The sequence below is a fragment of the Helicoverpa armigera genome, chromosome 30 (genome assembly GCF_030705265.1).
Source record: "Helicoverpa armigera isolate CAAS_96S chromosome 30, ASM3070526v1, whole genome shotgun sequence".
Lineage (NCBI taxonomy): Eukaryota > Metazoa > Arthropoda > Insecta > Lepidoptera > Noctuidae > Helicoverpa > Helicoverpa armigera.
Window position 1 is genome coordinate 4,256,091 of NC_087149.1, and position 18,562 is coordinate 4,274,652.

At 36.3% G+C, this 18,562-nt stretch overlaps 2 protein-coding genes across 2 annotated transcripts; one reads left to right on the top strand and one right to left on the bottom strand.

Annotated features, from left to right (window-relative positions):
- Nucleotides 1–1,236: 1,236 nt before the first annotated feature.
- Nucleotides 1,237–4,656, bottom strand: LOC110381419 (putative Dol-P-Glc:Glc(2)Man(9)GlcNAc(2)-PP-Dol alpha-1,2-glucosyltransferase). The gene is made up of 2 exons (XM_064042995.1): nucleotides 4,491–4,656; nucleotides 1,237–4,087 (listed from the first exon to the last, which is right to left on the bottom strand). Exon 2 carries the CDS (start codon nucleotides 4,073–4,075, stop codon nucleotides 2,636–2,638), a length of 1,440 nt encoding a protein of 479 aa, XP_063899065.1. The 5' UTR covers nucleotides 4,076–4,087; nucleotides 4,491–4,656; the 3' UTR covers nucleotides 1,237–2,635.
- A 607-nt stretch (nucleotides 4,657–5,263) lies between these two features.
- Nucleotides 5,264–18,562, top strand: LOC110381409 (uncharacterized). The gene is made up of 15 exons (XM_064042834.1): nucleotides 5,264–5,484; nucleotides 6,314–6,473; nucleotides 7,050–8,500; nucleotides 9,060–9,181; nucleotides 9,889–10,022; nucleotides 10,847–10,957; nucleotides 11,366–11,483; nucleotides 11,939–12,077; nucleotides 12,122–12,655; nucleotides 13,128–13,287; nucleotides 14,521–14,623; nucleotides 15,191–15,310; nucleotides 15,869–15,966; nucleotides 16,371–16,484; nucleotides 17,232–18,562. Exons 1-15 carry the CDS (start codon nucleotides 5,324–5,326, stop codon nucleotides 18,534–18,536), a joined length of 4,830 nt encoding a protein of 1,609 aa, XP_063898904.1. The 5' UTR covers nucleotides 5,264–5,323; the 3' UTR covers nucleotides 18,537–18,562.

Consider the following 18,562-nt stretch of genomic DNA (forward strand, 5'->3'; position numbering starts at 1 on the left):
TTATTATGCTATTAGATCGAGAGAGAACACGCATAAAATATATAATTTAAATAGGTATTTTGGTTCTTTTTCTTCCTATTTTATTGGGATTCCGCACAATAATGTTTTCCTCTTCCAATCGTCTCTGTCAGTAGTTACACAAACATTTCTTAGCTGTTTTCTTATATCAATTTATCGATCTTTTTCTCCGAAGGTATAAAAAAAGGTTGGTTTCGCTAGCTCGTATTTTATAAGTTATATGGAATTAATGTTGTGCCTACTATTTCTTTAATAACCTTTATGTGAATTACTATTTCTGCCCATAATGGCTCCGGCAGGTACGACACTCTTAAGAATCGCCCTAATACAAATGTCTCGAACAAGACGATTTTCCCCAAACTCACGTAAAAAATAAAGCATGGCAACCCTGTAGAACTGACTGACAAACGGGTTTAAGAGGTTACCACAACAAACAGATAAAAAGTTTATATTCGTGAACTGTGATGCTTCGCAGGATTCGCTATAGCTGATTATATTGTTTTTTTTTATTATTTAGGTATATGAAGGTCAAGATTATCACTATATAAGGTGTTAGGTACTGCCAATTTATATTTTAACTGAAAAGATTACATGCTGGTATGAAAGTAGGTGCCTGCTTAACTACGTAGCTTTTTTTTATCACAATTTTTTTTCTTGTACTAGTTTTTGCGAACTTTATTGCAAATCAAAAAACATAAGCGCGCTATTCAATATTAAAATTGATGTACCTAGGTATTTGTGGTTAAAAACCGCAAAAAGATTTCGGCCCGTTCTGGGAATCGAACCCAGGACTTGCAGAACCGGGTAAACAATCTTGATATGACTTTTTATACAAATACCTACATATTGAACAAATAATCTACTGGTTTAAAGTAACGATTAAATATTGCTATTATTGTTTTAACATTTTATTATGTCGGGACACCTTTTCACACACGGTTAGCCCCTACCTACATATTAAAACACCCATACCACGGCCAACAAGTATGCTCATCACACAAATGTCGACCGAACCGGGAATCGAACCCGGGACTACAGGTTCGGCAGTCCGGCATGGTGACCATTGCGCCATCGAGGTTGTCAACATTGATTTTTAACCGCATCTGTTAACAGTTTTAAAATAAGTCACATCAATATTTTCTTTTTTTTATTTTAATTTAGAATATGCTTAGGGGAAGCGCAACTTGTCAAAAATAATGTAAAAAAAACATGAAAATATTCAATTCGATTTATTACAAAAATAATTTATTTACATCGATACAAAATAGAACAAAAACGTATTACAAAGTCATAATAAAAAAAAGAATGCTTATAAGTTTAAGCTCTTAGTCAAAATTATTTAATTGTACCTTTTTTACAATGACAAAAATATTAAGTTACGGTGAATTTAAAGGCATTTTTTTCCCGCCCAATTTAGGAAGTCATTTAATGATTTAAAAAAAAATATAGATTGTCAGTCATTACGGGTAGTCAGAAGCCAGTAAAGTCTGACACCAGTCTAACCAAGGGGTATTGGGTTGCCCGGGCAACTGGGTTGAGGAGGTCAGATAGGCAGTCGCTTCTTGTAAAGCACCGATACTCAGCTGAATCCGGTAAGACTGGAAGCTGACCCCAACATAGTTGGGAAAAGGCTCAGAGGATGATGAAAAAGATGGATTGTCAAATTAGGGTCGAAAAAATTTTGCTTTACTCTCCTATATTCAGTTCATTTCAGAATTCTGGTCAAATAATTTTGCATTTCGTCAGTATTTTTACATTAACTTAATATGACCAGCATAGTTGTACATTGGCAATGTTAGGTGAATTCTAAATCTAGTTTTTAAATGAAATATTATTATTACACGCTTAGCTTGCGCCGTACTTTCTTCGGGGCGCGAAAAAACTATTTTGAATAACTCTCGTAGAAATCTTCTAGATAGGTACTGTGATATAGGCCATTGTACTAAAAACAGATATAATTAGTTATACTGAAAAAATATTATCTTTGAGCCATTTGTGATGATACATTAATAATTATTATTTATTTCAAAAAAGAATACTTAAGATTAATTTCGGAAATCTTACACCTACACAGCCGAAACACATGTCATTAATATTTACATTTAAAATGACTTTACAAAAAAAAAAAAAAAATGGGGCTGACTAGCTCTTCCTAATCATTGGTTTACATTAATTTTTGTCTCAAATACAAAATAATATCTTATGAACATTTTCTAGGGATATTTAAAAGGGAGATTCCACCAGTGTGCACTGTGAAACACACAAATGTATCTTCTAGTGTACTCGCTGTAGCAAACAGTAACACATTGCGTGCGAACATTTCTAAAATGTCCGCGAAACTGCAACCTTTGGGCGCGAACACATGCTAGCTATGGACTCTACATAGCGTACATATATATTGATTGTTGTCAATTTTTGTGGTATCTCATCAAAAGTATTATTTTTTTGGAAGTAAAGAGCCTTTTTAAAATGTTCAACATTAATTAATTACTAGCTTATAACCTATTTAAGGATTTAAAAAGACTTGTTTGACAAATCTTAAAATCCTAAGTCCTTAACCAGCCTTTAAAGACTAGAAAATTCAAATATACAACATTCTATTATCTTATGTTTTAATTCACCAAATTATTCTTTGCGTATAATCAAAATCTTGCCAAGTAACTTCTTTATTGAAAAATATGTAAAACGAAGCAGCATTGATTAATACGTACCATACAAACTCAGAGAGTACGAGTAAGTAGCTTGGTCGACCAAATCTCAAACGCAACACTATATACGGAATCAAAAAGTACCGTACCTCGATAAGTCTTTGCAACGCTAGAGCTAAGAAAAGGCTCACACAGTACGGTAAAAGAAATGAAATACAATTCTGATCTTTCAAGTTATCATATATACTGAAAAGTAGGAAAATATATACGGGTACCGTAGCAAAGATTGCATGTTCGTATTTACCGTACCAACGGTTCCAAATGTAGAATGTAAAATGTCTGTTATCAGCTAGCAAGTATGGATGAACTAACGTATTGTAGTACACCATTAAAGACATTACAATACCGCATAGAATAACTAGGATTTTGTTTCTAAACATTAGTTTGAGCGTTGAGAATAACTTATTTAGTACATAAGGAAGACCGAAAACTCCGTAGAAAATTAGAAAGTACAGCAATTGAGGAGAGTGTATGGTCGCTTCATGAGCCGATTTATCTCCAACAACTATGGAACCGTTTAAATACACAAAACCTAAGAAACCGCCTAAAATAAACATATGAGTAAAGAGAATCGTAAAATCGTGGAACGTAATAAACATGAAAAATGATTTTAAACAGGTAGAAAGATGGTACTTTACCGCACAATACAAATCGAAGACACCATAGTACCTTTTTAATTTAGACTTATCTACATCTCTAGCGATCGCTGACCGTTTGCTCAATTTAACATCATTGATGAAATAATTACCGAAAACCCTAGAACTTCTTATGAAAATGTCTAGTATTTTGTGTGCGGCAACCATAGCTATCCATACAATATTTGTTTGTCGCATTATTGTGGAAAAAATACCAGTTAACAGTATAAAGAGGAAGTTACGATTAACTAGGCAAAGTCTAGTGAACATAAGTAGAAACGTTAAAGCCATCACGTCAGTGTAATATATGTGTGAAAAGAAATACAATGGAGGTAATATAGTTAGATTGACAGCTTGGATAATAATCTTCATATGGTTTCGGTCACCAACGTATACGTATCTTAAAATACTTGAAAATAGAACAAGATTCACACATGAAGCAATGAGGTTGACGAAACGCAGGTTGTATGCGTTACATTCGAAGTACAGGCCGATAACGGATGAAACTAGATACAGTCCTGGTAACGTTGTTATTTTGGGGTCCCAATGTGAAAAGTTTCCATTACAGTAAGTTAAGCCTTGCGGTATATGGAAGTATTCGTCGATAACTATCGGTATGGTATTATTTACTTTGTCAAATATTACTTTTGAGGCCATAAAGTATGCTATTAATTGGAGAAATAGTAGAGCAAAATATCTTGATGATGAGTCCATTGTAGCTGGGTCCTGAAATGAGAAATAATGATGGTTTGAAATAGTTTGCTTTATGTTTTAGGTGTGGGTAGTATTTTAGGCAAAACCAAGTGAGTATTTTAGGATTTTTGAGGTCTAACTATTAGATTAGCATTTTAGATGTGAAATTATAAGTTAATACACTTCAAATGCATATTTTTATAGTTTAGGTAAGCATGTAAACAGATAATGAAGTGTGATGAATTGTTTACCTACATTAGATTTGAAATGTGTAAGTAATTAACCTTCTTTACACAATTATGCGGTAAAATTAGTCTTTTTCCATTCAAAAGCACAACAATAGGTTTCATACTTATTTATAATTTCAGCGCCAACTTTATTTTCGTTGGACACGCGTCCCGGAAAATAGAAAATCAATAGTTTTGTAAGGACTTACCGGCGGACCAAATTCCGATGTTATTACTTGCTTACGTGGTTTATCCTTTCTATCTCATATGTTAACGGCATAAATGGATATTCCTTCGCCCACGGATTATTTCCAGCTGTGTATTAAATTGTAATTTTATCAAAATGTGAATCACAAACTACGTTGACTGACTGCTGGAAATGGCGGTCTTTTTGACACATTACAATTATCGTAGTTACGCCGTGTAACAAAACGTTTTACTTAGATTTTTAGCTTATAAAATAATTTTTACCTTATTTAACAGTAACATTTTGGATGCATTTTTATAGAATATTTTGTCGAAAGTAACTTATGTTTCTGGATAAGTTTGAAAATAATTAATTATCTTAAAATCCATGTAGTAAACCAGTGTAAACAAAACGCAGTTAATCATTTCTCTACACGTAGTGGAACAAGTTTGAAAACTTTGATTTATTGCAATATCGCAAAGAATAAATCCCCTTTTATAGCTTCAAAACATTTATTGCTAATAGTTTCAAAGATACCATATGAAATTACACTATACTGACGATTATTCTCATTATTAGAAGAATGTTTTCTTGAAACGGAACGTAAAATAAAGTCAGTTCTCTACTACCGTATTAAGTGTTCTTCTATGATTGGGTAAAATTGGTGATACACCATTCTCTCATTGGCTGTGATATAATGTAATGAAACGTAGAACATAAACATTAGTTTTCATTGACGTTGACGTTTTTAAAATAACGGCCGATTTCTGATTTGAATCGAGTGTGTTTCCATGTAATTTTGCTACAAAATATTGAGTTTTTACCGTGTGATGTTAAAATAGATGACTGGTAACCATGGACGCAAACGATTTCCTAGCGAAGATCAAAGCGAATAACAACGAAAAAGACTGGAATGACTTAGCAAAGGTGTATAAAGATTACAAATTGATTTCATCAAAGTTAGGGACGAAAGATAGAGGTTCTCTCTCATTGAACGTGCTTTGTTTATTATGCAGGTAAGCCTTTGTAACTTACAACATTTACATAGTAATTATTCCATATCTATTTTGAACAAGTGTGGTGATATCTTGCCCATACAATTTCTGCTTGATAAGTTGGACGTAGTTATTCAGAAACGTTCCAACCCACTGTAAGTTGAATTTGAGATATAAGCATTTACGCGTTTCAGTTGTATTCTTTTTTATTCTAACTAATAAAGGTATATACTAGAGGTTTTATTGTTGAATTATATTGAGTTTAGATAACCATATGCTAAATTTTAGGCTGTTCAATCACAATAACTCGAATTCGGGTGACTTGTGGGTTGGAACGTTTCTGCATAACTACGCCCAGTTGCTTATTAGAACTGTTTAAAAAGGCTAATTTATAGATCACTGTGGGTGAATGTCCCGCACCCAGATAAAAAGTATAAATCCCTTCTCAGGATCTAGAGTATCTGTGTGTCCAAATTACATTTAAAGCGGTGCAGGAGTTATGGTTTGAAAGTGCAATAGAGATACAAGTTACTTTCCAATTCATAATAGTAACAAGCAAAGGATGTAGAAGAAAGTTCATATTTTTCCATCAAATAAACATGTATAAACAAAAGTACTTTTATATTTTCTCTGCCTCTGCACTAACGCGGATAAAAAGCCTATAGCCTTCCTCAATAAATTGGCTATCTAATACTGAAAGGATTTTTCAAATTGCACCAGTAGTTCCTGATATTAGCGCGTTCATGCAAACAAAGAAACTCTTCAGCTGTATAATATTAGTATAGATTTAATTTTTCAAGCTTAGTCTGCATATAAAACCATCAACATAAAATATCTTTTTATTTTTCAGGAATCTGGACAAAGCACCATCATGGCGGGACAGCATAGACGCCAAAGAGTTATTAACTTTGACCATAGACTGCATACGGGAGACCAGAGGAATGAATAAGGCTGAACAGGTCAAAACCTTGGCCTGTATCTATAATATACATAGATATGTTGTTAGGAAGGTACATAGTTCTTAATCTTTTATCACTTGCCTAGCTTTTTCCAAACTATGTTATGGTTGGCTTCCAGTCTCACTATGTGCAGCTGAGTACCAGTGTGCCACATGGAGTAACTGCCTATCTGACCTCCTCAATCCAGTTACCTGGGCAACCTAATACTACCTACTTCTATTGTTATGATAAGTTAAACTAACATACAGGCTTTCTGAGATATATCATTTGAAGTACTAGTTGACATGGTAAATGCTGTACCTGCCTTAAGTTTAAATGCTCCCTGAAAATCCCTGTTTAAATGTTCTATAAAAACTTTAAAAGAAATAAGTCAAATAGGTCCAGCCATTCTTGAGTTTTAGTGACATGGTGACAAACAAACAGCAAATTGTTTTTATATATTTATAAGTAAGAAAAAGATTAGTATCTCAATACTGTCAGAGTGAAGAAGCTTCTATTTAAACTTACTAACACTTGAAATACATTTATTCACTCAAATAAAGGCAAATTTTTATATAAACCTTACAGGAAAACACTTTTACCACCTCATGCTACTACTTTTCTACATATATTTTTTTTACATTCCAGAATGCACAAATACCCCCAGAATTAATACTGAAACTATCATTCATGGCTTTTGAAGTGGAATCTAAGAATCTCCTCAAAGAGTACTATAAAACATATTGGAACATCATTGCAGACCGCCTCGTCTACATAGAAAAATTAAAAGGAAAAGCTATACATAAGCTTCTACCCAAACTAACTGAAGATATACTCAAAACTTTAGATATATACGACACAGTACAATTCTGCACCAATATATTAGTATTTTTGGTGAAAAAAATGCATTTTATGTACAGCGAACAGTATTCGGAACAACTAAACGGATTTTATTTGGAAATTTTCGAGAAATTATCAAAGAAACCTGATTTGGGAAGTTTTAAGAAGCTAAAAGATAAAGAGTTATTAGATTTGTATGTAAAATTCAGTGATTGTCTATATGTTATCGCTGAGAATTCATCTAAGAATCGTTTCAAGGATTCGTGTTTAACCGTCGTTGTTCGTACAGGATTGTCGTTACTTGGCCATAGTCCGGACATATTCCACTGTCTCCAAACATTCTACTTAAACTCATTCTGTGATATATTCGTTAACAAAACAACCTACACAGACACTATATTCAAAAACTTAGCAGTATCATGTGAAATGACAGAAAAATTGGGTTACAAAACAACCATGGTAGCTACATATCCCTTCATCGGACAGTTTCTAAGACTCTTCATTGAATATTCAATTAATAATTCAATTAAAACCAATTTTGTTCAGCAAATACAAGAACAATGCCTAACATTTATGTTGAAATTAATTGAACAATTGAAAAACTGCGATCAGTTGCTAAAATGTGAAAATTGTAAAGTAAAATCCGGTCTGCACGATGCTTTAAGACTCTCATTTCTACTAAAACATTTTATTACCAACGCTGTTCAGAATAATTCTGACTTAAATGTCTTACTGCCTTTATACAACTCAATAATTCACAAACAATATGAAACTATGTCCATCTTAAATAAACTTGGTTGTATAAACTATGAGAAATGTTACCGCAAACTGCAAACGGATACTCATAACACAGCCATACTGTTAAATAAGAACAAAAAATATGAATTTTCAATCAATTTATTTGAAATCTATATTAAAAATGAGCTAAGCAACAATCAAATTGAATTTGAGCGCAAAAATGTGGCTCGAGCATTCTATAATAAGAGTATTTGTGAGTTAGACTATAGTAAGCATGAAAATGCTCTCTTAGACGCATATTTGAGCTTAGTATTTGCTCGAGAACTAAGCTCAGACAAGTATATGAGCTTGGTGATGGATATAAAAGCTAAAGCCTTGAAATTGGACGAGAAAAATGATGATGATGATGAGGAGAAAAATGATGATTTACAACTACTGTCAGTTTTGGATGCGTGTAGAATTGCCGTGGAGAAGAACTTGTATGGTGATTTGAAACCGTTTTTGAATGATGTTGAATTCAGGTATGTTCTACATTTATTTTCTTCCATTTAAAAACTTACTAGCTTCTGCCAGCGGCTTCACCCGATTTCTGAAGTAACTGCTTCTCGCACCTAAATAAAAATTAGCCTTTATGCTATTCTGATGTATAAGTTATATTACTGCCAAGTTTCATCAAAGTCCATCGAACCGTTTCTGCATGAAGAAGCAATAAACGTACACACAAACTTTCTATTTTATAATATCAGTGTTATACCTACTTATACTAGATATTTCCAATTTCTTAATTTCTTTTATTTTTAATTACTTTTAATTTTTAACTCTTTTACTTGACAACAACCTAAAAAAAATGTTGAGCCTACCTTTAATTTAAGAGCATACACTAACTGTTGTTTCATTTATTTTTAAGATTGTCTGTATGTGTCTTAGTTGGTAAGCCTAAATAAATAAATAAATATTACCCGCGGTTCCATCCGTTTCCGTGGATAAAAACTAGCTTTTCAGGCTGTACTATGTGTAAACCAACATTTCCTTTTCGATAATATTTTTTATTTCATGTATATGTATGCCTTAAATTTTCAGTGTACTTCTAAAACACGAGTTTACCATGTACTGCAAGTTGTGGCCGTCTATAGTCCCCGTGGCTGGCGTGTGGCAGTCTCTACACTCATTGATGATTAATGGTTATGAAAAGTGGATGGCAGGTAAAAAACTATAGCTATCTACCTACTTATAGTTATCGGCACGGATATTGAGCCCTGACCTTCACCTGCGCAGAAGCGTTTTATTGGTTTAGCCTTATGTGTACAGTGCGCAAAGCGATCCCCACTTTTCCGCCGAGAGCTCAATATCCGTGCCGGTAACTATACTACCTACGTCTTTGGGACTAAAAGCTTAGAATATGGAAAAATAAAAATTTAAAAGTTTTATCCTCATGACGAGTTCCTCCGTGTCTCGAAAGGCACGTTAAATTGGTGGGTCCCGGATGTCATTTGAACATCTTTGGCAGTCGTTACGGGCAGTCAGAAGTTAGTAAGTCTGACGATCCTTCTTACCTAGGGGTATTGGGTTGCCCGGGTAATTGGGTTGAGGAGGTCAGATAGACAGTAGCTCCATGTGGTACACTAGTACTCAGCTGCATCTGGTTAAATTGGACGCCGACCCAACATAACTGGAAAAAAGCAAGGCAAATAAAATGTAGTAAAACCGAGGACTCATTTAGTAAAGAATAATAATAATTTCGTCAATTTAGTCACACAATTTCATTAAAGTTTCCTCAAAAACGCTTCAGCGTGTTGGCTTCCAAAAACCCAAGGCCCCACGTTCGCCTTCCAAAAATCCGGGACTATAGTCCCGTGGTCTGAGACATACCTACAAAATAATAATTTATTTTCTATACATATATTTTCAGTGGAAAACTCAGACACAGTACTATGGCAGTTACTAGAAGTGGTCTCTCTCACGCCGGCCGCCGTCAGAACTATACACAGCGAGTATTTCAAGACTATAGTCGATGCGTTACTGGAAAGGTTGGATAATATACCTGTAAGTACACATTTCATCATCATCATTTCATCATCATCATCACCATTGCCGGACTGCCGAACCTGAGGTCCCGGGTTCGATTCCCGGTTCGGTCGACATGTGTGTGATGAGCATGTTTGTTGGCCGTGGTCTGGGTGTTACAATATGTATTTATCAATATGTAGGTATATATGTAGCTATATGTATTAATTTAATTTATATGTAATTAAGGCGCATTTATCGCATTGGGGTAACCTGTAATGGTAAATGTATGTAGATGAATAAATAAATAAATAAATGTAGTTTATCAGTTGTGTTAGCACCCATAACACAAGTTAATTAATAACTTACCATGGGGCTAACCGACCGTGTGTGAAAATGTGTCCAGACATTATTTATTTATTTATTTACTTCTATCATCATTATTTAAAGCACAGCTCGGACTGGAAGGTGCACGGCGGGGATGGATTTTATAGTGCACTGGAAAATAAACTTTAATTATTAAAATAAAACCATGGCTTTCCGCGAATGCATGCGCGCCCGCGAGCGTTATTTTTTCAAGCATATATGCACTTTATTTCAATAATGTTAAAGTTGATTTCCCAGTAGACATTTATAGAAAATCTGCTGAGCCTTAAGAGTCTTGTTATTGTGACTTGTCGTCGCAACTTCATTTCCATATCCATTCTTTGTGAAAGTATGCAGATTTATTTTTATTTTTGCTCCCTCAAAAACTTAACGTAAGAGAACATTATTTCATAATATTTGATATTATATAATTTTGATAAGTAACACAGCAAAATTTTCAAGGATGTAAACTTAAAGCTATTTCAATATATTTTCAGGAGCCCATCTCTTCAGACTACAGACTAGCACAAACAATATTACTGTGTCTGAAAACTGAGTATGACATAGCTGAAGCAAGCACTAAATACGGATGGAAAGTCACTGAAACTGTAAGTAATTCTTATCATCTGCCTAGCTTTTCCCAAGTATGTTGAGGTCGGCTTCCAGTCTAACCGGATGTAGCTGACTGCCAGTGTGCCACAAGGAGCGACTGCCCTATCTGAACTCCTCAATTCATTTAACCAGGCCACCCAATACCCCTATATAAGACTGGTTGTCAGACTTTGTTGCTTTTGATAACCCATAACGAATGCCATAGATGTTCAAATGACAACTGGGACCCACCAACTTAATATGCGTTCCGAAACACCCGAATCGACCATGTTAAGCATTGCTTAACCTTATGATCAATCAACCTGCTTTTTAATAAAACAAGCTTTTTTCTACAGTGTACATTATTAAGTTAGGGCTTACTGCTAGCATGTGTTTACTAAACAATTCTTTATTTAATATTTCAGAGCATAGACCCCGACATAACTCAAGCCCAGCGTTCACTATCACAAGAGCATACAGCGCTACAGAGAGCCACACAAGCTGTGGAGATATGCACCGAGTTGTCAGCTGTTGTTGACACTGGTAAGCTATAGTATCAACAGTCTGGCAGATAGTAATGTTAGTCCCATCAAAATCGGTCCACCCATTCCAGAGATTAGCTGGAATAAACACTAATAAACAGGCCAACGAAAATGATAAAAAAATAGTTGATGCATTTAGTAAAATGCCATTACATATTTACAATTACAAATAGAAAATCCAATTTTAACCATGTGACTTAAATTATGTCAAGCTTGGTATTAATGCAAATCACATTTCAGCAGCTGAACAGAGTTTGACTTGGCATGAATATGGCTTATGTATCAGAATAACAAAGAAGTTAGTGGGTGAAGCAACTAGAATTTAACTTATTCATATTTTTGATGTACATTAGTGCTTGTAAAGGCAAAATAAATAAATGATTTGACTTGGTGGAAATTATTGATATCTCATGTCTCAATTTTTTTTCTCATATTACCTATATTTTCTTTCCACAGTAACACAAAAGTCCCTGCTACTCCCCTTGCTGCATCTATCACAAGTACTGGTGCAATTGCTGCTGCAGTGCCGCCGCGATGCACATGCGCTGCAGCTGGCGCAGTGCTGCTGTCACATCGCTGCACATGTGGGGGACAAGTAAGTGTCTCTGTCTGCTACAGTGCTGCACGACTCCCTGCTACAGTGCTGCACAACTCCCTGCTACAGTGCTGCTACAGTGCTGCTGCAGTGCCGCCGCGATGCACATGCGCTGCAGCTGGCGCAGTGCTGCTGTCACATCGCTGCACATGTGGGGCACAAGTAAGTGTCTCTGTCTGCTACAGTGCTGCACGACTCCCTGCTACAGTGCTGCTACAGTGCTGCTGCAGTGCCGCCGCGATGCACATGCGCTGCAGCTGGCGCAGTGCTGCTGTCACATCGCTGCACATGTGGGGCACAAGTAAGTGTCTCTGTCTGCTACAGTGCTGCACGACTCCCTGCTACAGTGCTGCTACAGTGCTGCTGCAGTGCCGCCGCGATGCACATGCGCTGCAGCTGGCGCAGTGCTGCTGTCACATCGCTGCACATGTGGGGACAAGTAAGTGTCTCTGTCTGCTACAGTGCTGCACGACTCCCTGCTACAGTGCTGCTACAGTGCTGCTGCAGTGCCGCCGCGATGCACATGCGCTGCAGCTGGCGCAGTGCTGCTGTCACATCGCTGCACATGTGGGGGACAAGTAAGTGTCTCTGTCTGCTACAGTGCTGCACGACTCCCTGCTACAGTGCTGCACGACTCCCTGCTACAGTGCTGCACAACTCCCTGCTACTCCCCGCGTTGCATCTCTCGCTAGTAAACATATATATTTAGAAAGAAAAAAAACTAAATTCAAACTTCAACAAATGGAGTAGGTACAAGTATTTATTTACTCGATTGTTGAAACTGTTATTCCTATTGATGTGTCTCTTATTATAAGACACAGGATGATGTGTGTGACACCTCCAAATTGTATGCATCAAATTAAATCCTCTATTTATACAGTGTTTTAGAAACTATTCCTTGAAAGTCCATAAGCTATAAGTATACGTGAATAAACATTCATGAGATTCATACTGGTGACAGACGTATAGAAAAATCTTTGCAATATAGTCCCGTTTCACCCTTACGGAAACTTTTTATTTATTAATACATTATTTTCGTAAATTTTACAGAGAAACCTACCTCCGCAACGCCGGCGTCCTACTCTCCCACATAGACAGAGCTACGCCGAAGCTACAAGATATATTAGCTCAAGCTATACAGTACTATCCTACTGTTGTACAAGATGACAGTAGCTTGGAGACTGCTGTCGTTTTTATATGTGAAGCTGCTGTGAGTAATTTTTAGTTATTTTTGGATTTTGAAAGGGTATTTTTTCCATATTTGGGGGAGGCCTTTGCCCAGCAGTGGAACAGGCTAATTAAAAAAAAAAAACATGTTTTTATGTCCATGTTAGGAAAAATACTGTTTGAAGCTTGCACGACAGCAACGAATCTTTCACTTACTTAAAACATTATTAAGAACATTACATCATCATCAGCCTATCGCAGTCCACTGCTGGACATAGGCCTCTCCAAGTGCACGCCACTGAGATCGATTTTCGGCTTCTCGCATCCAGCTCCTGCCAGCCGTCTTGCGCAAGTCATCACTCGTTACATACATATTTTCAAATAAATAAGAAAGTGTAGTGTCTCATTTCTACAACAATACTATTTATTTATTTATTATTTATTTATCACAAAATACAACTATTATTACAGGAGATTCTAATGCAATAGTGTATTGACAATTTTACAGATACTTAATCTAAACTACTCTAGAGACTTAAAATTAAACATTAATTACATTAAAGCACTTATATTAGAGCAGGTACAGTACACTACTCTTGTGAATTCATTCAGAGTACAATAAAATATATCTCATTGTCCCGATTCCGACATCGCATTGAGCGTGCGCAGTGCACGCGTCAGCCGCGCGCTGTAGGAGGTTGGTGCGCGTCAAATCCTCGGATTATGTATTTTGCCACGAAGTACTTTAAATAAGTAAGTGGCGACAGCTACATCCCTCTTCACCTCAATTTTATAATACCCCACCATTCCTAATACAAAAAGAGTCGGGTACAACAGTGGATAACCTGGAAAAACACCATATATTTTTGTATACAAAAATCTGATAAATTTGTTCTGTATGCGCTCGAGCCGTAGTTTATATTTAAGTTCATGTGGCGACCAAACATTAAACTAATAAAGTTGTACCCATTGTCACCACTAACATAAACATTTTTTTTTTTAAACAACGGGTTAAAGCTATGATTTGCACGGTCACATATGATAGTTGAACAATTAGTTTGGGCTAGTTTTATAAGTATCGTTGTAAAAATAAAATTTTACCATTTCTTATTTACTTGAAATAATACAAAAATTTGAATACTTCGCTTGCTCGGCATTAAAAATTGAGCGTTCGGTTAAAAAGCAACTTTACACTCTTTTATAAAAAGTAACATTTTTATAAAAGAATCATTTTTATATATTGTGTTATTATGACATTATACCGATTTAATTACAGATATACTACAGTAAGACAGGTTCTGTGGGTGTGGCCGCGAAGTTGGTGCAACTCGCTCAGACTAGAATATTGAAGGCGTATGAGAAAACTCCTGATGTAAATTGTAAGTATGACAATCCTTAAATTTTTGTTATATTAATAACCTTGACTAACATATAAAGAGGAAATATTTGGTTATTTATACCCTAAAGGCTCCAACCCGATTAAAAAATTCTCTTTACTGTCTGAAAGCTAGGCTATCCCCGAGTAACATCCTACTAATATTATAAACGCGAAAGTTTCTATGTATGGATGTATGGATGTTTGTTACTCTTTCACGCAAAAATTACTGAATGGATTTGAATGAAACTTTACCACAATATAGCTTATACATCAGAATAACACATAGGCTACAATTTGTAAACATATTGTTCGAAATACTAAACCTGCGCAGACGAAGTCGCGGGCACCAGTTAGTAGACTATATTTTATCCGAATACGGGAACAAGTTTCTTCGGGACGCGGGATTTTGTTTAAAAAATCTTACACTCTTGTGAAGCTAGACTAATCCCGAACATAGGCTATATTTTACCCCTGTACGGGCAGTAGTTTCCACGACACGTTGGAAAAACCGTCGGCAAAAACTATGTATGTAATAATACGATAATTATATTTTATCTTCAATTTCCAGTGGACCTAGCAGTGGGTCGGCTGTTGGAAGCACAAAGTATACTCTGCAACGACACAGGAATAACCACACTGAGCGCTGTGAACAACATACAAAGACATTATTTATCTATTAGTAATACTTGTGAGTAAATGATAGATTCCATTGCTTTGACTGGTAGCGGGAATTCAAGTATAAAATAGTTTTTTCGTGCTTTAAGTACCTAAGTTCACTTCATCATCCGAGCCTTTTTCCCAACTATTTTGGGGTCGGTGTCAGTCGAACCGGATGCAGCTGAGTACCAGCGCTTTACAAGGAGCAACTGCCCTATCTGACTTCCTCAACCCAGTTGCCCGGGCAACCCGATACCCCTAAGTTCACTTACATACTATATGAATTTAGGTAAATCGTCAGAAAAATATTTTATTTGGAATTTCCCGTTAACAGTCGAAACATTTATTTGAAATCAAAGCTGTATACCTGATGGTGAACTGTATTTTTATAAGTGAAAAAGTCTAACAGCCAATCTTACTAAGATGTAAGATGATACTGACCACTGACCACCAGATGAAACTCCGGGGTTACCAAACTGAGTTAGTCAGATAGACAATCACTCGCAAACTTGCACTCAGCTGCATTTGCGATTATACTGAGAGCCAAAACCAAATTATGGATGAATTTAATTCAATTTTTTTTTTTCAGCGTCAAAATGGCTCCCTCGTCGTCTTCGCAGTCTCGCGCAGAAGTATCATATAAGTGTAGCAAGTAGCAACGCGGTATCTACGTGTCGAGCGCTACAGGTAAGCTAAAAGAAAAATAAATCTATCTGTACTAATATTATAAAGAGGAAATATTTGTTTGTTTGTATACCCTAGTAGTAGTAGGTAGGCTCTAGAACAACTGAACGGATTTGAAATTTTTTTCACTGCTGCTGCATTATCACCGAGTCACACAGGCTATATTTTGTCACATTGAATATTTGTAAACACCTAAGCTCGGTTTCACTGATTACCGATAGTGTCAGATAGTTAATACTATCTGCCACATAAAGGCTCCTTTCAATTTCTGCCAGATATTACCAAAAGTTATAATTTATCTGTCAGATAAGCTCCTAATAAAACTGACCTGATGACCGGTAAAACTGGTCAGTAGTCGTTTACTACACTAAAAATTTTACAATAATTATACTCAACTGTTATTCCAGCTGTGGCGTCGTTCCCGCAGCGCATGTGCGGTGGGTGTGGCGGCCAGCGCCGCCGTCATGCACGCGGCCATGTACGCGGGGATCGTTAATGTCCATAAGATGGATGATGCTCAGGTGAGATGATGACAAAAGTATATTACAATACGGAAATTGGCACAAAAAATAGACATACTTTTTACGTTTTTTTTTATTCGCCATTTTCAAAGCGCTAATTTTAATGTTTAAGGCTCCAGCAGACCGGATGCGTATGCGTAGACGTAAGCGTAGTCACGCGCGTAGTTACGACGTAACATCCGTTTTCCGCAAAACAACAACTTACTTTGAAAATTGATCGTGAAAATTCATAGCTAGCAGTCTTTTATGTTTATTTTGTCGATGAACTTGAGCCTTTGGTTTATGAAGAATAAGCGATGCATGACCGTATACGCGTACGGCGTAACCATGAGTTGTATGCGCAGTTACACCGCTTGCGTAACGACGCGCGTGTCTACGTTACGCAAGCGGTGTGGCCTGTCTCATACATTTCCATACATTACAACTCATGGTTACGCCGTAACTACGCGCGTGACTACGACGTGGTTACGCATACGCATCCGGTCTGCTGGAGCCTTTATTCTTCATAAACCAAAGGCTCAAGTTCATCGACAAAATAAACATAAAAGACTGCTAGCTATGAATTTTCACGATCAATTTTCAAAGTAAGTTGTTGTTTTGCGGAAAACGGATGTTACGTGGTCGGTGAAAATGAGCCTGAATCTATTAACTAATTTAATTACAAATGACTGAAAATATGTTGAAAGATATAAGATTTACCTTCCTATGTTTTTACCATAAAATTTTTATTTACCATTTCTCTTCCAGGTGAAAATCGATAATCGTCTAAAATACATCCTAGGCCTACCTCCGTCCACCGACCAACTTCTAACCACAACAGAACAAAAAGTACCAACTTTTGCGCCAAAACAGGACTTTGAAACGATGTTAGAATGTCAGACTTTCAAGTCCCAAGTCAGTCCGACTCGAAAATACGTGTCCATTCCCGGATTTCAGACCCCAGATTTCTTTAGACATAAATCTTGCAACTGTTTTGCGTGTGTCGATCCGTATTACGCCTTGATATCGTATGTGACCAGTGGACTGGAAGCATCAATGTATTTCAGAGCAAATGAACTAGAAATTGCTGGAAATTATTTCAAAGGAGTAATATCAACTTTTGGCTTTTTCGATGCGATATTAAAATCTGTTTTGAAAATGTATTCTGATTTAGATTTTGAGAATTATATCATAGATTATGTTAAGAGTATGTTTGAAGACCAATTTAGAAGGGTTAAGTTAGAAATTTTGATCGAAGCGTCGTTTTTTGAGCTGAAAAATGGCAATTTTGATGCGGTTGATGATTACATAGTTACTATACATGAGATAGCTGAAGATTTAAAAGTAGATGGTTATTTGAACAATGAAATCATGAATTTGATGATAGCATCGGCAAGAGTGAGGAGTGTGGTCAAAAAGCTACAATTTGACCTTGAAGCTGAATTCGAAAATCTCAAATTAAGTCCAAAAACCAAAACGGAAGGAGATAAAACTCCCGAATCTAAAGGAAAACTTCCAGAATTATCCGCAAGAAAAGTAAAAGACGAAGAACTACCGAAAAGGCGAAAAGTCATAAAACTGAATCTAGACGAAAACAGCTCAGACGAAAAGGAGATCGAAAAACCGAAACCCAGAAAACCGGTGACCGAATTCAAAATACCGGTGCCTGTTACCTCAAAACCGGTGTTAGAAACACTAACTCCGAGAACAACACGAAAACCGGTGATTACCGTTACGGATACTACCAAAACACCGAAAACCGATAAAAATGATAAATTAGCCGAATTTTTCACTCCTCAATCGACTCCCGAACAGTTTTTCACACCCCTTAACACTATAAAGACATATTCTAAGTCTTTAAGAAAAGGTATTGTAAAGAATTTAGAACATGAGTTTTCTACGCCAAAGACGGGCTCAGAGAAGGAGAATGCCAAAGGCCTAGGGCTCCCGGCTCGGTCGGGAAGGAAGGAGGAGAAAGATAGGGCTCTGCGAAGGGCCACGAGCCCCGGAAAACTGACTGATAGTAAGACCCGGCCGCGAAGGCTTAGGCAACCTAAGTTAAACGATGAATAGTTTTAATAAATGTATTTTTAGAAGTA

Coding starts and splice junctions, on each gene's coding strand:
- LOC110381419 (XM_064042995.1), bottom strand. CDS start 4,075: ATGGACTCATCATCAAGATATTTTGCTCTACTATTTCTCCAATTAATA.
- LOC110381409 (XM_064042834.1), top strand. CDS start 5,324: ATGGACGCAAACGATTTCCTAGCGAAGATCAAAGCGAATAACAACGAA. Junction 11,484..11,938: donor GTCAGCTGTTGTTGACACTG/GTAAGCTATAGT, acceptor TTCTTTCCACAG/TAACACAAAAGTCCCTGCTA. Junction 16,485..17,231: donor ATAAGATGGATGATGCTCAG/GTGAGATGATGA, acceptor TTTCTCTTCCAG/GTGAAAATCGATAATCGTCT.